General features: G+C 53.5%; 4 protein-coding genes across 4 annotated transcripts; 1 reads left to right on the top strand and 3 right to left on the bottom strand.

Annotated features, from left to right (window-relative positions):
* Window positions 1-675: 675 nt before the first annotated feature.
* CCMA1212_004850 (Cell wall integrity protein scw1) lies at window positions 676-2,802 on the bottom strand (the record flags this gene model as incomplete). The annotated part of the gene is made up of 1 exon (XM_073702137.1): window positions 676-2,802. One exon carries the CDS (start codon window positions 2,800-2,802, stop codon window positions 676-678), a length of 2,127 nt encoding a protein of 708 aa, XP_073559375.1.
* A 512-nt stretch (window positions 2,803-3,314) lies between these two features.
* CCMA1212_004849 (uncharacterized protein) lies at window positions 3,315-4,395 on the bottom strand (the record flags this gene model as incomplete). Its single annotated transcript, XM_073702136.1, has 3 exons — window positions 3,315-3,457; window positions 3,511-4,088; window positions 4,205-4,395. The coding sequence occupies 3 exons, from the start codon at window positions 4,393-4,395 to the stop codon at window positions 3,315-3,317; spliced, it is 912 nt and encodes a 303-aa protein (XP_073559420.1).
* A 4,039-nt stretch (window positions 4,396-8,434) lies between these two features.
* Window positions 8,435-8,923, top strand: CCMA1212_004848 (uncharacterized protein; the record flags this gene model as incomplete). The annotated part of the gene is made up of 1 exon (XM_073702135.1): window positions 8,435-8,923. The coding sequence occupies one exon, from the start codon at window positions 8,435-8,437 to the stop codon at window positions 8,921-8,923; it is 489 nt and encodes a 162-aa protein (XP_073559419.1).
* A 3,113-nt stretch (window positions 8,924-12,036) lies between these two features.
* On the bottom strand, window positions 12,037-12,986 carry CCMA1212_004846 (Ras-related protein RSR1; the record flags this gene model as incomplete). The annotated part of the gene is made up of 5 exons (XM_073702134.1): window positions 12,037-12,209; window positions 12,274-12,531; window positions 12,592-12,620; window positions 12,691-12,713; window positions 12,843-12,986. The coding sequence occupies 5 exons, from the start codon at window positions 12,984-12,986 to the stop codon at window positions 12,037-12,039; spliced, it is 627 nt and encodes a 208-aa protein (XP_073559415.1).
* Window positions 12,987-19,688: the final 6,702 nt, after the last annotated feature.

Below are 19,688 nucleotides of genomic sequence, written 5' to 3'. Positions count from 1 at the left end.
GCCCCTTTTTTCCTGTGTTCTTTTTTTCCCTCTCCTTTTCCTTTTCGCTCATCGCTTTGAGTAAGATATAAGCATAACAAAAAATGAGGCATTGAACATCTTTTTTTTGTCTTTTTTTTTTGTTTTTGTCCTTTGTATAGCCAGTCATCAGAAGCAAGTAACCGCAGCGCGAAAAGGGCAGAACAATGTAGACTGAACGCACTGGAACCAGACTCGGTTTTCGTATCTTCTCATCCAGGAGCGTGTCGGGGGAATCAAGGAGAAATAGATCAAGAAATCAAGAGGTATCATAGACCAAACCATGAAGTCAACGCCGGTGTCCGCCCCTTCTCTTGCCCATCTGTCTATGCGAAGAAGATGAGAAAGAAGCCGTTGTTCAAAGGCAGGGACGAGATGCGACAAACAGAGCCCAAATGGTATATGCCGATAGAGGAGGGAATCACGTAAGGAAAAGTGCCATCCCAAAAGAAGAGAAACCGGTTGCGCCCTTTTCTGTCCGTAACCCTGATGCTAGGTGAACTTTATCGTTGTATTCCCAAAGATGCCCCGAGACCTTGGAAGAAGCCCGAAAAAAACATAAAGCAGAAACAAAGAAGAAGTGGTGGTCGAAGAGAAGAAGACGACAACGGGAGAAAGCAAAGAAGTGAGGGGAAGACGTAGAGAGCATCCCTCATTCTAGACAGAAGGCGTGTGAGGCTTTGCCATGCTCATGCCGTTGATGCCGTTGATGCCGTTGATGCCGTTCACGCCGTTGATGCCGTTCAGGTTGTTCGAGTTGTTCATGTTGTTCATGTTGTTCATGTTGTTCATGTTGTTCATACCGTTCATGCCGTTCATGCCGTTCATGCCGTTCATGCCGTTCATGCCGTTCATGCCGTTCATGCCGTTCATGCCGTTCATGCCGTTCATGTTGTTCATGCCGTTCATGCCGGTTCTGTAGTGCGGTGCTCTCAGGGAATAGCTAGAGCCGGCTTCGGAAACACCGCTACTGACAGTGCCGTTCCTCTGGCCATTGACACTGCCATTCCTGTTGCCATGGACATTGCCATTCAGGACAGGTCCCACGGCACTGCTAGCGCGGCTGCCGGCGCTGAAGGTGGATTGAGACCGGGAGCCGAGGCCGGGGGGTCGAGGCAGGCCGGGGGGAGGGCCGCTGGCCGCCGCGAAGCCATTGGCGGTAGGCGTGCGCATGCCACCGCTGGGATACAGGTTCCCGTGGGGAGGCTGCGAGGAGGCCGAGCGAACACCAAGCGGGTTCTTGGAGAAGCTCAAGCGAATGCCGCCCTTGACGCTGTTGTGCAGTGGGAATCCGTACAGCGTGGTAAGCGCCTTGGTGGCATGGGCAATGTCCTCATACTCGACGAAGCACATGGGCCCGTTGTGTTTGACTCTGAAGCACAGCCTCTTGTAGCCCCTAGTCAAGGAGAACAGGACCTTGAGTTCATCCTCGCATGCGTCCATGGGTAGGTTGCCGACGTAGAGAGTGTTGCAGGGGGGGTTTTGATCCGCAGGGTTTACCGGGGGGTAATTGGCCCCTCCGTACGGCGCTTGCTGGTGCCTCCCTGAGTGCCTCGAGGATCGCTTGTCCGACTGATGGTGCTGTTGCTGATGGAGCTGCTGATGCTGTCGCACAACGTGCTGTTGGAGTCGCACATAGATGTCGTTGGGGCCAATGACGGAAGGCAGACCTGCGAGATACGCCGGCATCGTCGCCGGCTTCAGAGTGATGTTCGGTTCGAGAGACAGATTTGCCATTGCCTGGCTGACGGAGTCGGGAGGGGTGATGGTAGCGTCTCTCCGCTGCACCGGAGTGCCCCTGTTGCCGTAGGCGACCGAGTCCCTAAGGAGCTCTCGATCGTCGTCGTCGCCGACTTCAGCGTTGATGAGGTGCTTTCCGAGCCGCCCAGGCACCTCGTTGGGAAGATAGTTGCCCATCGACGGCTGACGGTCGAATATTTCTTTGTAACGGCTGCCGGCCTGAGTGTTCGGAGCGGCGAGGTCCTGGTGGTGAGGAGCAGCAGCAGAAGAGGCAGAAGCAAGAGCAGCAGCAGAGGCAGGAGCAGGAGCGGGAAAGAAGCGACCGGCGTTGGCGGTCGGCGACACGACGCCGCTGCTGTGAGGCGGCTGTGGCTCATGGCTCATGCGCGAGAAGTCGGCAAAGCCACTGGCCGCGCCGTTTGGCACAGCGGATGACGCACGCGTCGGCGACCCGTAGGCCGGCGAACTGTAGGCTGGAGAGGGCACGATGCTGACAATCATGGTGCCGTGGCCGTTCGGGTTCGGGCGGCCGTTCAACTTGTTGCAGGCCTCGGACGCACCATTCATGCTTCGGAAGGCCAGCAGGGCTGAGCATTGACGTCCAGTCTCGGAATAGTCGGGGGCTAGGAGTTCGACGTTGAGCAGCTCCTGAGAAAAGACCAGCATGATGCGAATTTCGGCGGCTGAGGTTGTGGGCGAGAGGCGCTGCATCAACACGTGCACAGGCGCCGGCTGGCTGGGCTCTGCTTGCTCCCTGTAGGGCAACATGGGCGCGGCGTGCTGCTGAGCAGGATGGTGTAGATGAGGATAAAAGCCTCCTTGCGATGGCTGCACGGGAGCAGCTGCGAAGGCGGGCTGGGGTTCGTCCACAGGAGCAGGAGCGTAGTACCTAGCCTGCGGGCTGGGTTCAGCCATGCTGACGGAATGCAGGCCACCCAAGGGCGCCGCGGCCCAGATGTTGCCGCCAGACGTTCCCCAGGTGGTCGACATTGGCGGCGACGGGAGCATCGACGGCATTACACGGTTCGCGCTCTGGTCGCCCATCGTGACGGGCATCCTGTGAGCGGGCGAAGCGCGCACGAGGAAACCAGGAACAGGCGATGACGCAGCAGTTGTTTGTAGCGAACAGAGGACCGACCAGAGAGTAGCAAGAGAATATTATAGCAAAGCGCAATGATAGTTGGAGAAATCGTAGCCAGATGGCAAGCAGGGCAAGACGAAGGCGGCTGTCGTGGCAGTATTGACGAGCTCGCATGCGACGACGATGGTGACAACAACGGCGAGAGGAGAGAGAAGCCCGGAAACACTCTGTGCGAGGCGGCAGACGGGGTTTATATGCTGTATATATTAGGCGCGACGCGCAGGAGGTTGTGCGCTTGAGGCTGGGAGAAGGACAAACTTTCGCTGGGAGGGGGTGCACGCAAAGTTTCCTCCGATGCGCGATCTCTTGCACCAAATGCGCCGGCGTCGATATGGGTTGAAGCAAAAAAAATAAAACGTGGCAGAATAGAAGATAAGAGGAGGCGCTGCAGGAAGACACAGGCCCTTGAGCAACTCTATCCGGTCGGGAGACGCTGCGGCGGGCGGGCGGGCGAGAGTTCGAGGCTGGGGTTGAGGTTGGCGCGCGAAGGTGATGCGAGGAGGAGGATGATGATGCGTCGAGGCTGGCGGTTTAGCTGGGGGAAGGCCTTTGGAGTAACTGGCAGCAGTTAGAGAGTGACTGCGACCAGACCAGGCCAGACCAGACCAGACCCAGACCCAGACGCCTCAGACGGACCTCAGGTATCCCTTCTCTGTGCTGTGCCGGGGCTTGACTTTTGGGGCCGGTTTTTTGGGGGGAGCCCGCAGTTGCAGCCGGCAAAAGGTGGGGAGAGGGAGAGAGAGAGAGGCCTTGAGGGAACAGCAGAGGAGAGGGGGGGGAAAAGATGCAGAAGTGACACCAGACTGGGCCACTGGAGGAGGGGACAAGGAGAAGGCTAAAGCAAATGGGGGCGCTTTCGGACCTGCTTCCAGGGAGAAGTTTGTTCTCATTCGCGCTGGGCCGGGCTGCTGCGCTAGTTCTTGGGTGGCATGGGATGGATGGGATTGGACTGGACTGGACTGGACTGGACTGGGCTTGTTTGGGAGGGTTGGAGGGCAGCGACAGAGAGAGAGAGAGAGCGCGCAAGGAATAAGATAGAAGAGCGAGTGATGAGAGAGACACGGAGGGGGGGGAGAGACGTGACTGGCTGGAGGGATGAGGCAGGCAGACGCACCAGACACGCTCGAGGGTTGAAGGTTCGGCAGCCTCAGGCTCAGCAGCCGCAAGGTTTTGGGCGGGCTTTAGCGGGCTTCAGGCCGTTGAGCGCGCATCTGTCCAGCGGCCAGCGTGCCGGGGCTGTGCTGGAGGAGGGCTCAGCAGTTTGAGAGGCCGGCGCTGGAGGGTGCTGGTACCTACCCTACCTACTTACTTAGGCACGAAAATGACTGAAGAGAGAGAGCAAGATCCAGCAGAGGGCTGGAGGGGGCCAAATCTGCGCGTCTGCCACTGGCCAATCGGGGGAGATGCGCAGCAGTTCCCGGCGGCCTGGGGGGGTACCTGCACGTGTGTCGCTGTCGAAGTACCGGCGCTGTCCCTTCAGCCAGGTTCGTCAGCATGCTGGTCGCAGCAGTACAGGATCCCGGCTCCTGCGTGTACCTTGCAGAAAGTCCCAGCTGCTGGGCGCCACCATCTTCATGCTAGCGCGAGTTCCCTGCTCAGTGGCTTGACGAAAGTACTCAAGAGGTACAACAATGGTGGTAGGCGAGGGGCGTGCCAGCAGGTGTAGCGATCAACCAAGATCGAATTGCAGAGTACTAAGGTGGTGCTTGATTCTTGAGATCACCTTGCGTCGAGTTGGGTAAGATGTAGAGACTTTACAATCTTGCTTCACATTTCCATCTTTGGTCAACGAGATCCAAGGCGGGACTCAGAAAGGAACAAATTTCACAAAAATCAAAAGTCATCTCAAGGCTAGCAAAGCCCGTTGAAACGCCGTTTGCATACCTTATAACAGCGAGTCGTCTCGACTCGGTCAGTACCCAAGGCCCCTTAGCTGGGTACCTACCAAACAGACAGCAGCGAAACGGTTGAGCAGGTACCTATCGGGAATTTCTGACGCCCTCGCCGCATTCAGATTCGTTCAGTAAGTGCACCCTCACGCGGCGACGAAAGCTGGGGGATCCTCGCTCAATAACATCCAGCGTGAGCTGCTCTCGAGTGTCTCAGCACTTCATGCAGTACCGTCCTGAATCCTCAGGTACCCGAAAGGTACGAAACGCCCAGTTCCTGGTCCAACGATTTCCAATGGCAGTCCCGCAAAAGATGAATGAGTGTGTGTGGGGTGTTCTTGATCGATGCACACGCTGGAAATTGGCCCTTACAGCGTGTACCTCGCAGGTGTCCGGTACCAAATGGTCCGAGCAGCAGCCTGCGTGCTAGTCCAAAACAAGCAGCATTTTTCCCATCAATCCTTCGCCTCGACCCATCAAACCTGTCGAACGTGGAGCAGCAGAATGATTTCCCAAGTACCTAAAAACCATGTCTGCAAGGCAGGGCCCAGAATGATCCCATCTCCAGTTAAGGTAAGCACCCCAGACTCCCCCGATGCCGACTTTTGTCAGGTGCGACTCGGCCTCGATGAGCATGTCCGAATCATCAAAGTACCCAGAACCTCCCGGTAACGGAGTGCGGAGCACTGGCTGCCACACTTTGCCCCTCCAGCTCGTTGACAGGGATCAAATCCGCTGCCGGTTCTGCACACCAGTTCTTGTCGCACATGGCACTTCTAGAACGCCGGGCACACACTCCGCGATGCGACAACCCCTTGAGATTGGTCTTCTTGGTGGTACATACATCCCTTACCTTGACTGATAAGCTACCTAACTAGACAGGTATCTATCAAGTCAGTGCCAACTGCGGTGCAGCGCCATATGTGTCTAAATCGAAGCGTAGGGTGAGCAAGAAGTACAATTTACCCGGGAACTGAAACCATGGGAAGGACGCAGTGATTCTGTCATGCTAAAGTGCTTGAGTAGGTGGTCATAAAGCGAAGTGGTGTCTTCGCGATTTCTGCGCAAACAGGGCATGCTCCGTCTTGGAAGAACAACCAGCTCCCAAAGACCGTTCGTCACTTTTGCCTGCCCACCTATTCAACTCGCAGCATCCATCACGAAGCCTTACCCCTATCGCTGCCCGCACTGCAACACACTCTCGCGGGAAGCTGGCAATACTACCTCACCACTACATAGGTACAGCCATGCCATAGGTGAGATGCTGGGAACGCTGCCAGGTGAAAGGATTCCTCGCGCTGCGTCCTCCGCATGACCCCAAGTTCCACCAACGAACTGTTCCGAGGCAAAGCTGGCGGGATTGTTCCCTGCCAGATACATATGGCGAGGGCAGCCTGGTGAGCTCTCTTTCGCAGCTCGCATTTCGAGAGACATGATTCGGATTTGCTGGCGACGGTCAAAAGCTGGAGGACTTGCAGTGTCACATCGCATGGCATCCTGCTTCGTTTGAGCACCGGGTGGGCTGGGCGGTGGTTTTCAGCACAGTACCGGCTCGTACGAGCGTCAGAGGATATTGTTACAAGATTGACATTGAAATCTCATCTCATCTCATCCTCGCCCGCAGTGACAAGCACGTGCAAATGCCCAGTGGGTGGGGCCACTATCTGCAATGGGGTCCATGTCAGCCCTGGAGTACCGCCCGCGGCTCGGAGGCTCCAGTCGCGCCAGAGGTACCGCTCCCTGCCAAGGTACGAAGCTGCCAGTAGAGCCGGGCTCCACGACAGATTGCAGATTATGGGGAGCCCGCGCCAGCCAACCACATGCCGCGCCCGGCACACACTAGCAAGGCAGCTTATGCATGTCAAATTGCTGCCCTCGATGGAGATGATGCCAGACCGAACCCAACCGATGCCCTTCATTGGATGCAGCGCGCCTCTCTCAGTCTGCGCATCTGTGGACGCCGTCCGCCAAACGAGGAGACGAGATCATGCCCTAAACGACGAAGGCTCGCCAGCGGCCCATCACACCACTGCTGGCGAGTGGCCCCTGGCCAAACCTCCCCTGTTCATCACCAGGAACCGTTTCAATGGATGTAGGTACCTACCCTACCATCTACAAGGTCTAGGTAGTATATGGGCTGTCATCAGTCCGGCAATGGTCGAGGCATCACATCAGCACGCCTACTTGCGCTCTACTACTCCAGTTCCCCGGCTGACAATCTCCACCCACAGACATCACTGGCTTCTACAGCGACCATGATCTCCCGGCGACCGACCCGCCATTGATCGCGACCCTGCCGACTGCTACCAGCACCAGGTCCCTGACTTCTGGATACGAAGGACTACCGCATCACGCCAAGCTCTTGATCCCAGGGGACCACACGGCCGCAGCGGTGGTCCGCTGTCTAACCGACGCGCCTACGGGGACTAGGCTCAGCATAGCATAGCCCATATCTGGAGGGGCTACTAGTAGCCGTTTTGTTCCGCAGAATGGCGGTAGAGTACGAGGTACGGAGCAGCAGCAGTCCCTAGTTCGCCATGCGAAGCATAACCAAGATGGATTGCCAACTGCACGAGCGGAGACCAGGTCGAGGCAAGGCCACGATATGGGACCCTGCGGCTGTGATCGACGCGTGCAGAGGTACATAGTCCACAGGTACACTCATGACCTCGTCCTGAGGCTCGTAGGGTTGGAGGTAGTGACAGGTCGTCCCCATTTCAACTTTTTAGTGGCTTTTGCATTTAGTAGGACCAAACTTGCACGAAAGGTGATGTACATGGTATTTTACAGGGTAGATGCTTCGACAATGACGCTCGCAACACTGGTCAGACTATATCTTGTCGATTCTTAGGTACGCTCGTGGAAATTTCACCTTTGAGAATCGTTGGAACTGCTTCCTACCTGGCCTTGGACGGGAGACGGTGGTTGGTACTACGACGTCCAGTACCTAAGGTACTTAGCTAGGACACCCTGGAAGAATGCATCTCGGGAGACAACACACCTCTTCCAGACATCCCCATCGTACCAGGTAGTTTCTCTACAGGCATTTACAGTTCGCAGCAGCGGCCTTTGTCTACCTAGTATTTACCTAGTGTTTATCTGGCATCAATCCCTGGCGGGAGTAGGTAGTAGGTAGGTATGTGATCCTCGATACTGGCAGATAAGGTATCGCTTATCCTTCGATATCCGCAGGTAAGGTGTCAAGATCGCCAGTGGCAGCATCGCGGCGCTCCTTCCATCTCATCACCCTCGCTAAAGCGATGCTTGCCCGCGCTCGTGGCAAGCACAACTTTTCTTCTTGCTCTTGNTTTTTTTTTTTTTTTTTTTTTTTTTTTTTTTTTTTTTTTTTTTTTTTTTTTTTTTTTTTTTTTTTTTTTTTTTTACTTTCTCCTGAACCACCCACAACACTCTCTCTCCTACTACATTCCCCCATCCATCTGCGCAGTTCTCCCATCTGCTTTCTACCAATATCGCGTTCGGTAGCTACGGCCACCGAGCAAACCGGGATTCAACTAATCGTTTGTTGGGCGAGAGCTTGGAAGTGCGCCGAGGCTGTATGTGGCCTTGGCTCTTCTACTTGTGCCCACCATCATAAGGCTGCTACACCTGGTTCTCTGCTAACAGCTGGATGTCAGATAAAGACACGATGTTTGACATCCCCCAAACCTCCGACCACTACGGCCGATCCACGACGCAGTACTTGTCCAGTCAGACTTGGCATGGTACCCGGCGGGCTGGTCCCGAGCCCTCACTTTCGGTCCAGGTGACGACTCTCGTTATCCATTCGCTCGCGGTGACCTTGGCAGATTGCCATGTTCATGCTCAAGCGATACCCTGTTCCGGTCCCATGGAATTGCCTCCCCTGACCGCATTTGCCTACCAAGTGTTGCGCGCCACTCCTCTTGAACGTTGGCTCAGTCACCTGCTGCGAATTTGGCTTCCCTCTCTTTCTGCTGCGACTTACAGGTGCGTATTCGACATCCAGTCACCTACGAACTGGAAAGCAGCGTCTAACGTTCACAGCGCAGCGTCCCCCCCCCCCCCATACCGAGATAATGGTCGGACCAGCATTCTGGAAGTCCGAGTTACATTCTCTGTCTGCCCCATGCCGACCACAAACTTGGAAGCAATTTGAGATCCGCCCAACGGGAGAAGACTTGTATCTGGTACTTCGTACGCTCACTGCCTACTGTACAGTATGATACTTTTACAAGAGCCCCCAAGCCTCGGCCCTTGAAGGTGTGGCATCTTCTACCGCCCAGTAGTCCTTCGTTACGGCTCTACATACGGACAAGTACACTCCTGGGCGTGGACCTCCTCACAGGTTTCTTCATTGGCCATGTCCCGAATCAGGCGACGCGCTACTGTGTGTCGGCCCATGTCCATCACACTTCTTCACCTCGCATCCACACACACTTGGAGGCGGGATCGAACCGGGAAGGGTATCGGCTACTACATGTACGGAGTACCACCATGGGATTGGGTCCAGGAGGACGGGATTGCGCTCCTTCGCTTGCTTTCTCTGGGCTCGCGGAGCCTCCCACTTCAGCAGCCGGTAGACGAAAAAGCACCCTTCTCGACTGCCCAATGTTCTTGCTCGTTGCCATCAGCCCAGCATAGGCGTACCTTTTCTGACTTTACTTCCAGTCAGGCGACAGGTTGGTAGACTCTATCCGATACGAGCCATGCACACGACTGACAGTGCACCTCATACCTACCTAGTAGTCTTCCTGACCGATTTGCGAAAGAAAGTATCCAAGCTTCCAGGGGTGAGTTTGAGTGTTCTCCTCTCAGCATGACACATTGCGTCCCAAGACTTTGAAGCTCTTCCTTTCTCGTCATCCGTCGAAAGGCAAGCATCCGCCAGCTCTAGCATGTGCGGATGCTCATTTACAGCTGGCTCCAGTTCGGCTTATAGCCACACAGACTGCGCAGCTTTCGAGGTAGCGGAGTGTGTGGCCGAGGAAGAGGTTGGACGGAAACTTGATTGAGTCGACAGCTTCCGGAAATGGGGCTATCTATCACATGGGCCGGCTTGCACAATTGTGAAGCGACCCTGAGCGAGTTCCGTCCAAGATTGCCTTTGACCCCGCAACTTGCGGCTCTTACTCTTAATGTTTGCCTTTGGAAAGGTAACGTTGTTATGTCGTTGTCTCGACCCCTCGAAACTTGCTTCCCTTTTCCGTTTCTCCGTGCCCCTTCTCATTCGGTGTTTTTGGCGAGGAACATCCAGGGAGGCGATTCTACCATGAGCTCGCTGTCATTACATTCATCTTCCCTTGCACTGGTTCGCGGAGAGTATCGAGGCGATGTGAAACTCGACACGGCCTGGTACTTCCCCCAAGCTCTAAGAAGCTTATGCGCTACATCGACGCGTTTATACTCGATCATCGGCGCTTGACCTCGGCATTATCAGAGACCAAGGATGTGCGACTTTGACCGGTCAAGCACCAATGTCGCTCTCTTTCATATTGGTGCTGGTTAAAGCCTTTCTCTTTACTGCTGGGACCAGAGGACGCTCCTTCGCCAGCTTTAATTCACCGTTACCACTTTTGGCTTCCCTGTCAAGGCCTCTAATCCACCCCATCTGCTCAGGAGGCGTGCTTAGGTGGCTTCAATGCATCTATATGCTTGACCAGTTCTTCCGAGCTGGTCGAACATGCTTTGATTTCAAACCGTTGGGGGGCCGATGCGTGGCAGGCTCAAGAAGCACGCATGCTTGCGATCTATATAGCAAATCAGACACCGTACGCAATACTCGCCATTCACATTACACCCCGAACAAGGGCCATTTGGCAGACAGACGCGGAAACAGAAGCCTTGATGCGTCGTCTGGTCTATGTATGCGTAGCTGGCGTCCCCCCCCCCATAGGTTTACATCGCATCGATCAATGCACTTTTCTCGTGCAAAGAAGCGAGACGAATCATATATAGTCTACTAAGTAAGTGGTACGGCCAGCTCGGATGCGGTTTACATCTCCAAGCTCACCCAAGCGAAGTAGAAAGAGCTGCACCGGCTTGATGTGCGTAAGTCGAGCTGCATACAGCGTGCACTCATTGAAGATAGAGATATGGGACAAAATAAATTAGGGTCTTTCATCAAGAAGAACATCTTCGGTCTGGTGGTCTAGTGGTATGATTCTCGCTTAGGGTAAACCCTACAGCTTGCTTGCGAGAGGTCCCGGGTTCAATCCCCGGCCAGACCCTTCTTTTTTTTCCCACCCTACTCTTAACGATCTTGGAATCGAGTGGGTAGGTGAGTTGAGTGAGAGTGGCATGCATTTTCATTTTCTTTTCTTGTTCTCTCATTTCTTGTTTCTCCTTTTTGTTTCCTCTCCATCATCTCTCTCTCCGTCCTATCGTTCGTTGTTGCTCCTTCGATTGTGCAGTCTTTTTTCCTCGTCACGCTTTTCTACTAATAATCTTCTGTCACTGACTGGGGGCCAAGTTTTGATAAACTTTCCAATCCTCTTCTTTTCTCCCGACCAAGCGCTCAGTTGTGGGTGGGTGGGTACGACATGAATGAAAATTGCTGCGACTTGTCGATCTAACTAACCCTTGTCTCATATACTCTTTTTTTTTTCTGATGCCCGCCCTGCGCCAACGTGAGTATGCATGCCTCTATGATCTCAAGAGCCGTCCCAAGTCTTTTCCGTCCATCTCTATTAACGCCGTCAATGTCTCGTACCATGTCGCTCCACCTTCGTGAGAATTGTCGTCCCTTCTGCTGATTCTTGGGATGTGAAGAAAAAAAAAAAAAAAATAAGGCAAGAAAACTTCTCGTTCTGTTCTGTTCAAAGTCGAAGAGGTCCCCAGTAGGGTAATAGCTACCGCTGCAATATCCCGTGGCGATTAGGAACGTATCGAGAACGTATCGAGTAGGCAGTCCCCAAGATCTCTTGAAACTCGACTCTGAATTTCTAGGACTTCTTTCGTCGTTACCTAGGGCTAGCCGTGGTGAGGCTGGTGAGGCTGGGACAATATCCCATCCGAGGCCCAGGGGCTTCGTTTCGCTAGGGAAAAGAAAGGGAAGGATGAAGAAGAAAAGGAAGGATGAAGAAGAAAAGGAAAACAAGAGAAAAAAAAGCAAAATCCCCGCCGTGCTCAACAGTAAACACAATCAAACATCCGGGTATATATGTAGGCAGTCCATGTGATAGAAGGGGTTCCTTCCCCCGTTGCTTTTCTTTGGAAACCTTTCCGTTTGCTCTCAGTGGTAGCCCCATGTGGGTATGAACAATTGTCCGACTACAGTATCACGCATCGCGGGTGGGTGGAGTCACGGAACTTGGAACGCCGTCTGCGCTTGTTGCTGGTGGCCTTAAGCGCGTCTATCCTTGAGGCATCGTCGGGGTCCGTCGTGTCATCCTCTTTGCGTAACATCTGGCGGCAGAGATCGATGAAGACTTCGTCAACGTTTGCTTGTTCAGGGTCAGTAAAGGAATTTTAGGACCAAAGTCTCGAGGGGGGAAGTAAGCAACTAACTCCTCGTCCTGGCGCTGGCTTCATAATACGGAGCTCCCCATTTCTGTGAAATGGCAAAACCCTTGGCGCGTGGAATGGCTCTTGCTTCTTCTAAGTCGGCCTTGTTGCCAACGATGACCATGGGAACATTATCGTCATCCTTGATGCGGAGAATCTCTTCTCGCAGGCCCTCTAGTTCGTTCAGTGATGAGGCTGATGTGATGCTGAACACAAGCAGGAAACCTTGGCCGGTCTTCATGTACAAGTCTCTCATAGCCACTGCCGGAGCGTCAGCTGCAGGTGGTTCAAAAGAAGAAGGCATGATGGTATTGGCCTTACCAAACTGTTCGGTGCCAGCAGTATCGAGACTGTCATTTTCGATATCAGAAACCGTCCAGCATAGGATTTAAGGGCTGGGGAGTCACTCCCAAGACTCACATCTCTAGAATAACTTGTCGACCCTAGAGAGCAATCGCAAAACTCGTGTTAGATCAGAGGCTCGCAGAAAAAGAAAAAAAAAAAAAAAGAAGAGAAAAGAAAATAAGGACGGCGCGTATGGCCCAATCATTTGGGGGATAATGTGAACCTACGTCAACCTGAACTTGAGTGCGGTACGAGTCCTCAATTGTAGGGTCATAGCTCTCGATCCATTCATTATGAACAAACTGGGCTGCTCTTGCCGTTAGTCGTGGATCGACCCAGACTGGTGGCTGGAATAGCGCAGGGAAGGCCATGGTGACAACTCACCAGTAAGGCAACTTTTGCCGACGCCACCTAAGTAACAGCGTTAGCGATGCAATGCATGGTGACACGTTGTGTGTCGAGAAGACGGGGCTTTTAAGGCGTGACAAACCTGCACCTAGAACGACAACGTGGAGCTCACGGCTGCTGAGAAGAAGCACAAGATGGTCAGTTAGACGGAGGGGCTGCGAGACGGTAACGAAAGGAGCAACTCGAAGGAAGGGGAAGAGACGCGGGGGGAAAAGAAAGAAAGAAAGAAAGAACATGCCAATTGAGCTGCTGTGCAGCTTCTCTTGGTTTATTTGACTTACCTGGATGAATAGGGACTTCGTGGCGCCATGGCTTGTGATTGCTGCTACCCAACTCAAAGGTAAGGTGGTAAGTAGGCAGGCTTGTGGTCCCAGCTGTATATGGCGCAAAGCTGCAGGTAAAAGGACAACGAAGTCGACGCCTACAGCAACGAGAAGCCGTGTAACAACAGCAAGGTGCGGATTTGACGGAGCACAGGCTGTATAAAGACTCGAGGGCCGAGCCGGCGATGGGTTGTGTGAAACACGAGGCCGCTGCTGAGACAAATTTCGGGACTCTTGGTCTCGCGTAGCCGCAGCCGCTGCAAGTTGGTCCCGGGGTCCTTCGAGCCTATCTCTCAAGAGGCTGGCCAATGGACGGTCGGAGCGACGGTGAGACGTCGACGCTCAGAGTGAGCGAGCGAGCGAGCGAGTGAGTGAGCACTTTGTGGGCAAATGCTGCGCCACTGGAGACGGGAGAGGGAAAGGGACAGGACAGGAAGAGACAGAATGCCAGATTGGACCAGAACCGGAACCCGAGCCAGAACCAGAACCAGGACCAGGACCAGAGCAGAGCGTCCTGTTGCAACTGTTGCGGGTGAGTAATCAATCAGATAATGTCACTCTCGAGACAAGCCGGAAAAATTGAACCGTCGTGGGGGCGGTGAATGGCGGTTATATTGCAAAACGAAACGACGGGGATTGCGAGGATATCGGCCGTCGACTGATTTGGCTGCTAGTCTGGGAATGTCGAGTTGCAGCACTAAAAACGGTTCTGCAGGGAGGGGGGGTCTTAGTTTTTTTTTCCCCTTCTTTCTTGTTTTCTCTCTCTTTCTCTCTGGTTTCCAGCGAGCGAAGATTGGAGGGTCGAGGAACTCAGAGTAGGAAAAAAAGACGGAATTGAAGTCGCAAGTTGATGAGCGCGATGTTGTTTTCCTTGCTTTTGTTTCCCCCCGATTCCGTCTCGTTTCTCGTATTTCAACACCCAATGTGTCGGCGTGATTCTTTTCTTTTTCTCAGCTTCCTTCTCTTTTCCTTGCTGTTGCCTTCAGTCCCCTTCCTTTTGGTCTTACTGGCCCCCTTGTCTTTATCTGAGACAAGGAAAGAGAAAAAAGAAAAAGAAAAAAAAAAAAGAAGTGATATGAAGGCGAGGGATATAAAAATAAAAGCCAAGAAAAGCTGAGAGTAATAATGACAAAGGTCTGCTGCCGAGGATATCGTGATCGATTAAAGCTCTTTTTCTGCTTTCGGGGGGGGGGGCAGAGCGATCGGCTAGAAGAATAGCGTCGTGACGGGGTACCTTAGGGTGCGGTTGGGTATCCCGGAAAAGATGCAGAAGAACGTCGGGTTGTGGAGGATGCCGACAGCGAGGGTGGATTGCGACAATTGGTGCCGCTAGGAGGACCGTAGACAGTGAGGTACGTTCGGATCGAGGTGGAGGAAGAAGCAGCTGCCGATGATTCTTTCAGAGGTGATAAACAGAAAAAGAAGTGAAGAAAATGATGATGAGGGAAGAGAATAGAGGAAACAGGTGAAGGAGCAGCCTGACTGACGGAAAGGATGCTGGATTGATTCAAGCACGAAGGGAAGGAGCAGGGGGTTTGATTCGCTTTTGTAGATGGCAGGAGTATGGAAGCTACTACTAGCACTGGCGACAGCTGGTAAAGTCTCGGCAAGTGCCGCCTATAAGGTAGGTACTATATCTTAGAGGAGGCGAGATACCCAAGGTAGGTATACAGTACCTTAAGTACATAAGGTAGGTACCTAGTAGGATGGATGGGCTGTAGGAGGTGAGTCGAGCATCATGTAGATATTCAACGAGTACCTGGTAAGGAGATTGAGCGTGAAGCCTAGGTATGAATCATCGAAGCAAACACGGAGTAGTAGTAAACAAAAAGAAAGTCAAAATCGGGGGCATTATCCAAAGGCGCCGGCGGCACAGTGAGAGATGGGGGAGGAGGGCAAGGAGGGGCAGCGAAAAGATGACGAGATACGATGAGCGAGTGGCAAGAAAGCCTGTAACCAGCCGTCTGGCAACAGAAAGAGCATCAGGTGTCGATCAAGGAGGGTTCACCTGATACAAGGGAAAAGGAAATCCAAGTCATGATCTGATCTGCTGGCAAGCCGGAGCAGCAGGACGACGCCTAGGAAAGCCCTTGATTGCTTGGAGAGAGACAGAGTTGCAGCAGGGCGAACAGTCCAGCAAATTGGAAGGGAGGAAAGGGCAGAACGCTGACAGGCAGTTTTGAAGGGAGAAGCTGCGTCATCACTTTCTATGTATGAAAACAGTGCGGGATGCGTGATTGTATCATGTCTTGGGGGGCAATCAAGTGTGAATTGGATTTTCTAGGTGCACATGATCTAGGTAGGTGTAGATGCCAACATAAACATTTCAAGGCGAATACGTAGTATTCGTGTGCTGCAGCATGTACAGATATCAACAGCATTCATGGACGCCAATGTGATCTGGGGACAGCATGTGTGTACGTTACAGTAAGCGGTCGGATAACGTACCAGGTAGTGCTCATTGACTTAGAACTGGGTGGACGACGGCGATACTAGCAATATACGACAATAATACTGTAGCCGACCAACGCCTTCTTCACCTTTGTCGTAGCTGCGTATGCTGAAAGATCCTGCGAAAGATGTCGATATACGGTATGGGGTACAACACTGCTGCTTGTATACATGGGGGAAAGGGGTTGAGACTGAGTTGAGATGAACAAAAGGCAGGGCAAGGCAAATTGGGTCATACCCATCCTCGCATCGTCTGTGACACACAGTTCTTCTGCTCTGCTGTTCGTCTACCTTGCTCAACATACACGGCACCCATCCAAACCCTTTTTCTTGGATCAGCAATCCAGCCTTGAGAGCAGGAAAAGCACGGCGTCTATATGCCAGCTCGGTTGCGCCCTCGTACATTCCGCAGCAGCAGCGCCGCGGGATACCTGGGGGAGCAGTCGGAGCACTAGTTCTGGAGCATGCTGGAGTCCGGCCCTGGGTTTGTCTTAGTACGACAGAGTACCGAGCGGACTGGGCCGGGGTCCTGCAGCCAATGCAACAAGCGCCGTCCCTTGATGACGGAAGAGCTTGGAGGGTGCCTATCCTTTGCCAGAGCCAGCAACAAGGGCGGCGGCGGCGGCGGCGGACGGGCTGGTTAGCATGGGTCATGCTTTTAGTCGATGGGGATGGGCAAGGCAAGGAGGAAGGGGAGAATACATGCAGCAAACCAAAGCCGCAAAGAGGATGGCTTTGCAAGGGGAGACGAGAAGAGAAAAGACACGCGAGCGACATTCCACCCAGACGACGCAGGATAAAGTGCGCGGCGGCGGAGGGGGAAGAGGAAAAGGAACCGAGACGACAGAAGACCAGAAAGGGCCAAATCGCCGGATAGAGTAGCATTGGGTGCGAATGCTCTCCCAACGCTTCTTCCTTTCTTTTCCCATTCCTCCAATGTCGACCTGGTCCTGCTGGACAGCTGCGTTCTCAGACCGGGCAGGGCAGGGGTGCGCAAAATGAGGATCCCCTTTCGAAAAATTGAATTGTCTCTGTCGGGTCGGCTGTCCAGGGATTTGGAACGCCCAAAAGGGGGCAGGGGTTCCCAGTCCACCAAAATTCAATCCCGGCAAACGACACGCACAGAGAGAGAGAGAGAGTGTGTGTGTGTGCTTCATCGAAGAGAAAGGGCGCTCGCGCACGACGTGGGAAAGGGACTGTTACGCGCACAACTGCTGGCGAGTATCCATCATGTCGATATCCTCCGCCATAATGATAATCATACCGGTCCTGCCGAGCGCCTCCGATCGTTACAACTTCGCAGAGCACGTCTATATCAGTTCAAGTCAGACACGAAAGAGGCCAATACGAAGGCAGAAGATGTCTCAGATGCGTACAAAATTGGGGTCGATAACGGGCGGGGAGTGAAGTAATATGACTTCATGTTGCTCGCTGGAAGACAGACGGAAGAAAGAAAGCCGGAAGCATGCAACTTACCTCACGGTGTTGCACGGCACAGCTTCACGCAAAGAGTGTCTACCAACGAGGCCCTTCGCAGTACTACCTCCACGAGACAGGGTGGTGCCAGTCCCAGCTTCAGCTCCATCCTTGGGCCAGAAGAGCTCGGGTTACACAGTATGACTTCAAGTTCTTGGTGGAGGGTGCTCGCGTAAACTTGTCAGTCGGCAGAATTGCCATCACCCGCAAAGGAGTAGAAGCAGTGGCCGCGAGACATGGGGCATAGTTGGCATGTCGTGCCACCAGTATCCTGCACGACAAGCCAGTACCAACTATGTACGCGCCCGTTGAGTATCTGCATCCTGTGGGTTGAGAGCAGACAGTTCCATGGGCTGCAGGCGAGGACCTCTGGCGGCATCTTCTGTCATGTCTGTCCCGCGACATGCAAGGTGCACCCGGCGTGTCGAGAACTAGTATCCTGGGGTGTCCAAATACCACCAGCAGTGTCCATCTGCTGGGACAAAGTAGTGCTCTCTTCCATCTCTCAGCTTCCTTTCGTTTGCGTCTGTGTGTTTTAGTGGCTCGGGAAGGAGACAAGTCTTGGGCCAGGGCTGAGTTAGTCGAGGCAGCCGAGCCGGGGTGACTCTTGGGTCTCGTAGGGGGTACGGAGCATTGTAGCATGGCATCTCATTCCCAGCCCAGCTTCTACCAGGAAGCTGTCAAAAAGAGACCGGTCCGTTCCCGTGCCATCGCCTCTTGCGCGTGGCGGCCCAGCTAGTCTGCGATCAGCTTTCTCCCGGGCCCCGTCTGTGCTCGTTTGTACCTGTCTGCTCGTGATTTGCAAGATGGATGTGCTAGTGTTACACTACTTTACCTTGAGTTTCATCGTACCATCAGTACGAGTAAGGCACCTGTCAGCCGGTACCAGTAGTGTTGCTTGCATGGCCAGTGGTATCGCATGAATGACCGACTGGTGGATGATTCTGGGGAAGAGGAGAAGGGAGGGAAAAACCACCACAACAACAACAGCAAGGGGTGAAGGGGTAGATGGTCGGGGATGAGCAGATTTGCAACGTCAGGAGAGCAAAAGGAATGAAATATACGAGGAAAAAGTGTAAATGTAAAGTCATCACGGCCGATATTCCCATAGATACCTATTGTTAGAATTGGATATGGCAGGAAGCAGACAGAACGACTTGCCTCGCTTTCTACTACTACCTCGCTTGCCTCCTGTCTGAGTTACTTGCACTTGCCTTTCGAGACCCCCTTCCAACTGAGTTAGGAAGAGAGGGTAAGATACGTGTCATGCCAATTCAGATTGAGTGCATCTGACCCTGGCCTGCTGCGACGATACGGAGTGAGACCTCTTAGACTATTCCATGCCTGCCTAGGTGACTCAAAGATCTTTCTTTCGTCACGGAGCAATCCTGCTTGATTCGAATCTCAGCCTGCTTTTCCTCGTCCTTCATACGAAGTACTCTCGCAACACACTGGGCACTTTCTTTTCCATGCGGCTCTCCGTTGCAATTTCTCTCGCTCTGTTGCTTGGTTTCCAGCAGAACGAGCTCGAGCCGTGGCCAAGCCGAACATTCTCGTCAACACATGCCAAAGTTACGAAGCTGAGATTCACATGGACGCCTCCAGACATCTTTCCCCCCTGGGCGATGATCTCTGACTTCCTTTCCGGGTACGTCGTTTGCAGCCCTTGCATCCCCTCCTTACCGTACTCTTAGCCCGCTCTGGTTTGCTACTTGCATTTTGGCCATGTCTCTCTTGACAAGTACGGGTAACGTAGAATGACAGCATTTCCCCTTGCCCGAGTCCTTCGATTGCCCAATCCGCCAACCAGATATCGCTTTTTCCAATAGTAACGTCAAATCTAACCCAACTGCTAGCATCGCCCCGACTACAAGTCAATGTGAAGCCACAGACAGCCAAGAACCTCAGGACTATGTGCTCGTGGCCAAAGCAGCTCATACTTGTTTGCCCTTGGCTTTGTCTCGGAGTGCGCAGATACGAGCCCCTCGCGGGATGCCGAGGCTGAGTCCACATTATGTATGCCTTGGGTAGCAATTCCGCAATTTAAGAAGCAGTCACGGGGTCGTCAATAAAACCACCAGCCACCATACATGCCCGGGTCATTGGCTGAGAGCCATATCCACACGAGGTTTTACTACCAGGAAGGAGGCTGAGGCGGAGAAGGGGGAGAAGCGAGCGAGAGGGCATGAGGCCGAAGGCAGTTGAGATCTTGAGTATCGATGGCAACCCAAACCGGGGCAATCAGCTTCGGTCAGGCCTGGCCCAGATCTCGGCTCCGACCACGGGAGAATCGCCTGTTATGGCATGCTCCGCCATACTTGACGGCTGAGGAGGGTGACAGCAAGAGAGAGGATTTGCATAATCCGCTGGCCACTGCCACTACTCTGTGGTAGCAGTGCTACGACCTACACCCAC

Source organism: Trichoderma ghanense, assembly GCF_004382785.1.
Source record: "Trichoderma ghanense strain CCMA-1212 chromosome Unknown scaffold_4, whole genome shotgun sequence".
Taxonomy (NCBI): domain Eukaryota; kingdom Fungi; phylum Ascomycota; class Sordariomycetes; order Hypocreales; family Hypocreaceae; genus Trichoderma; species Trichoderma ghanense.
The sequence above is the reverse complement of the archived record's forward strand: the minus strand, read 5'-3'. Positions and strand labels throughout refer to the sequence as shown.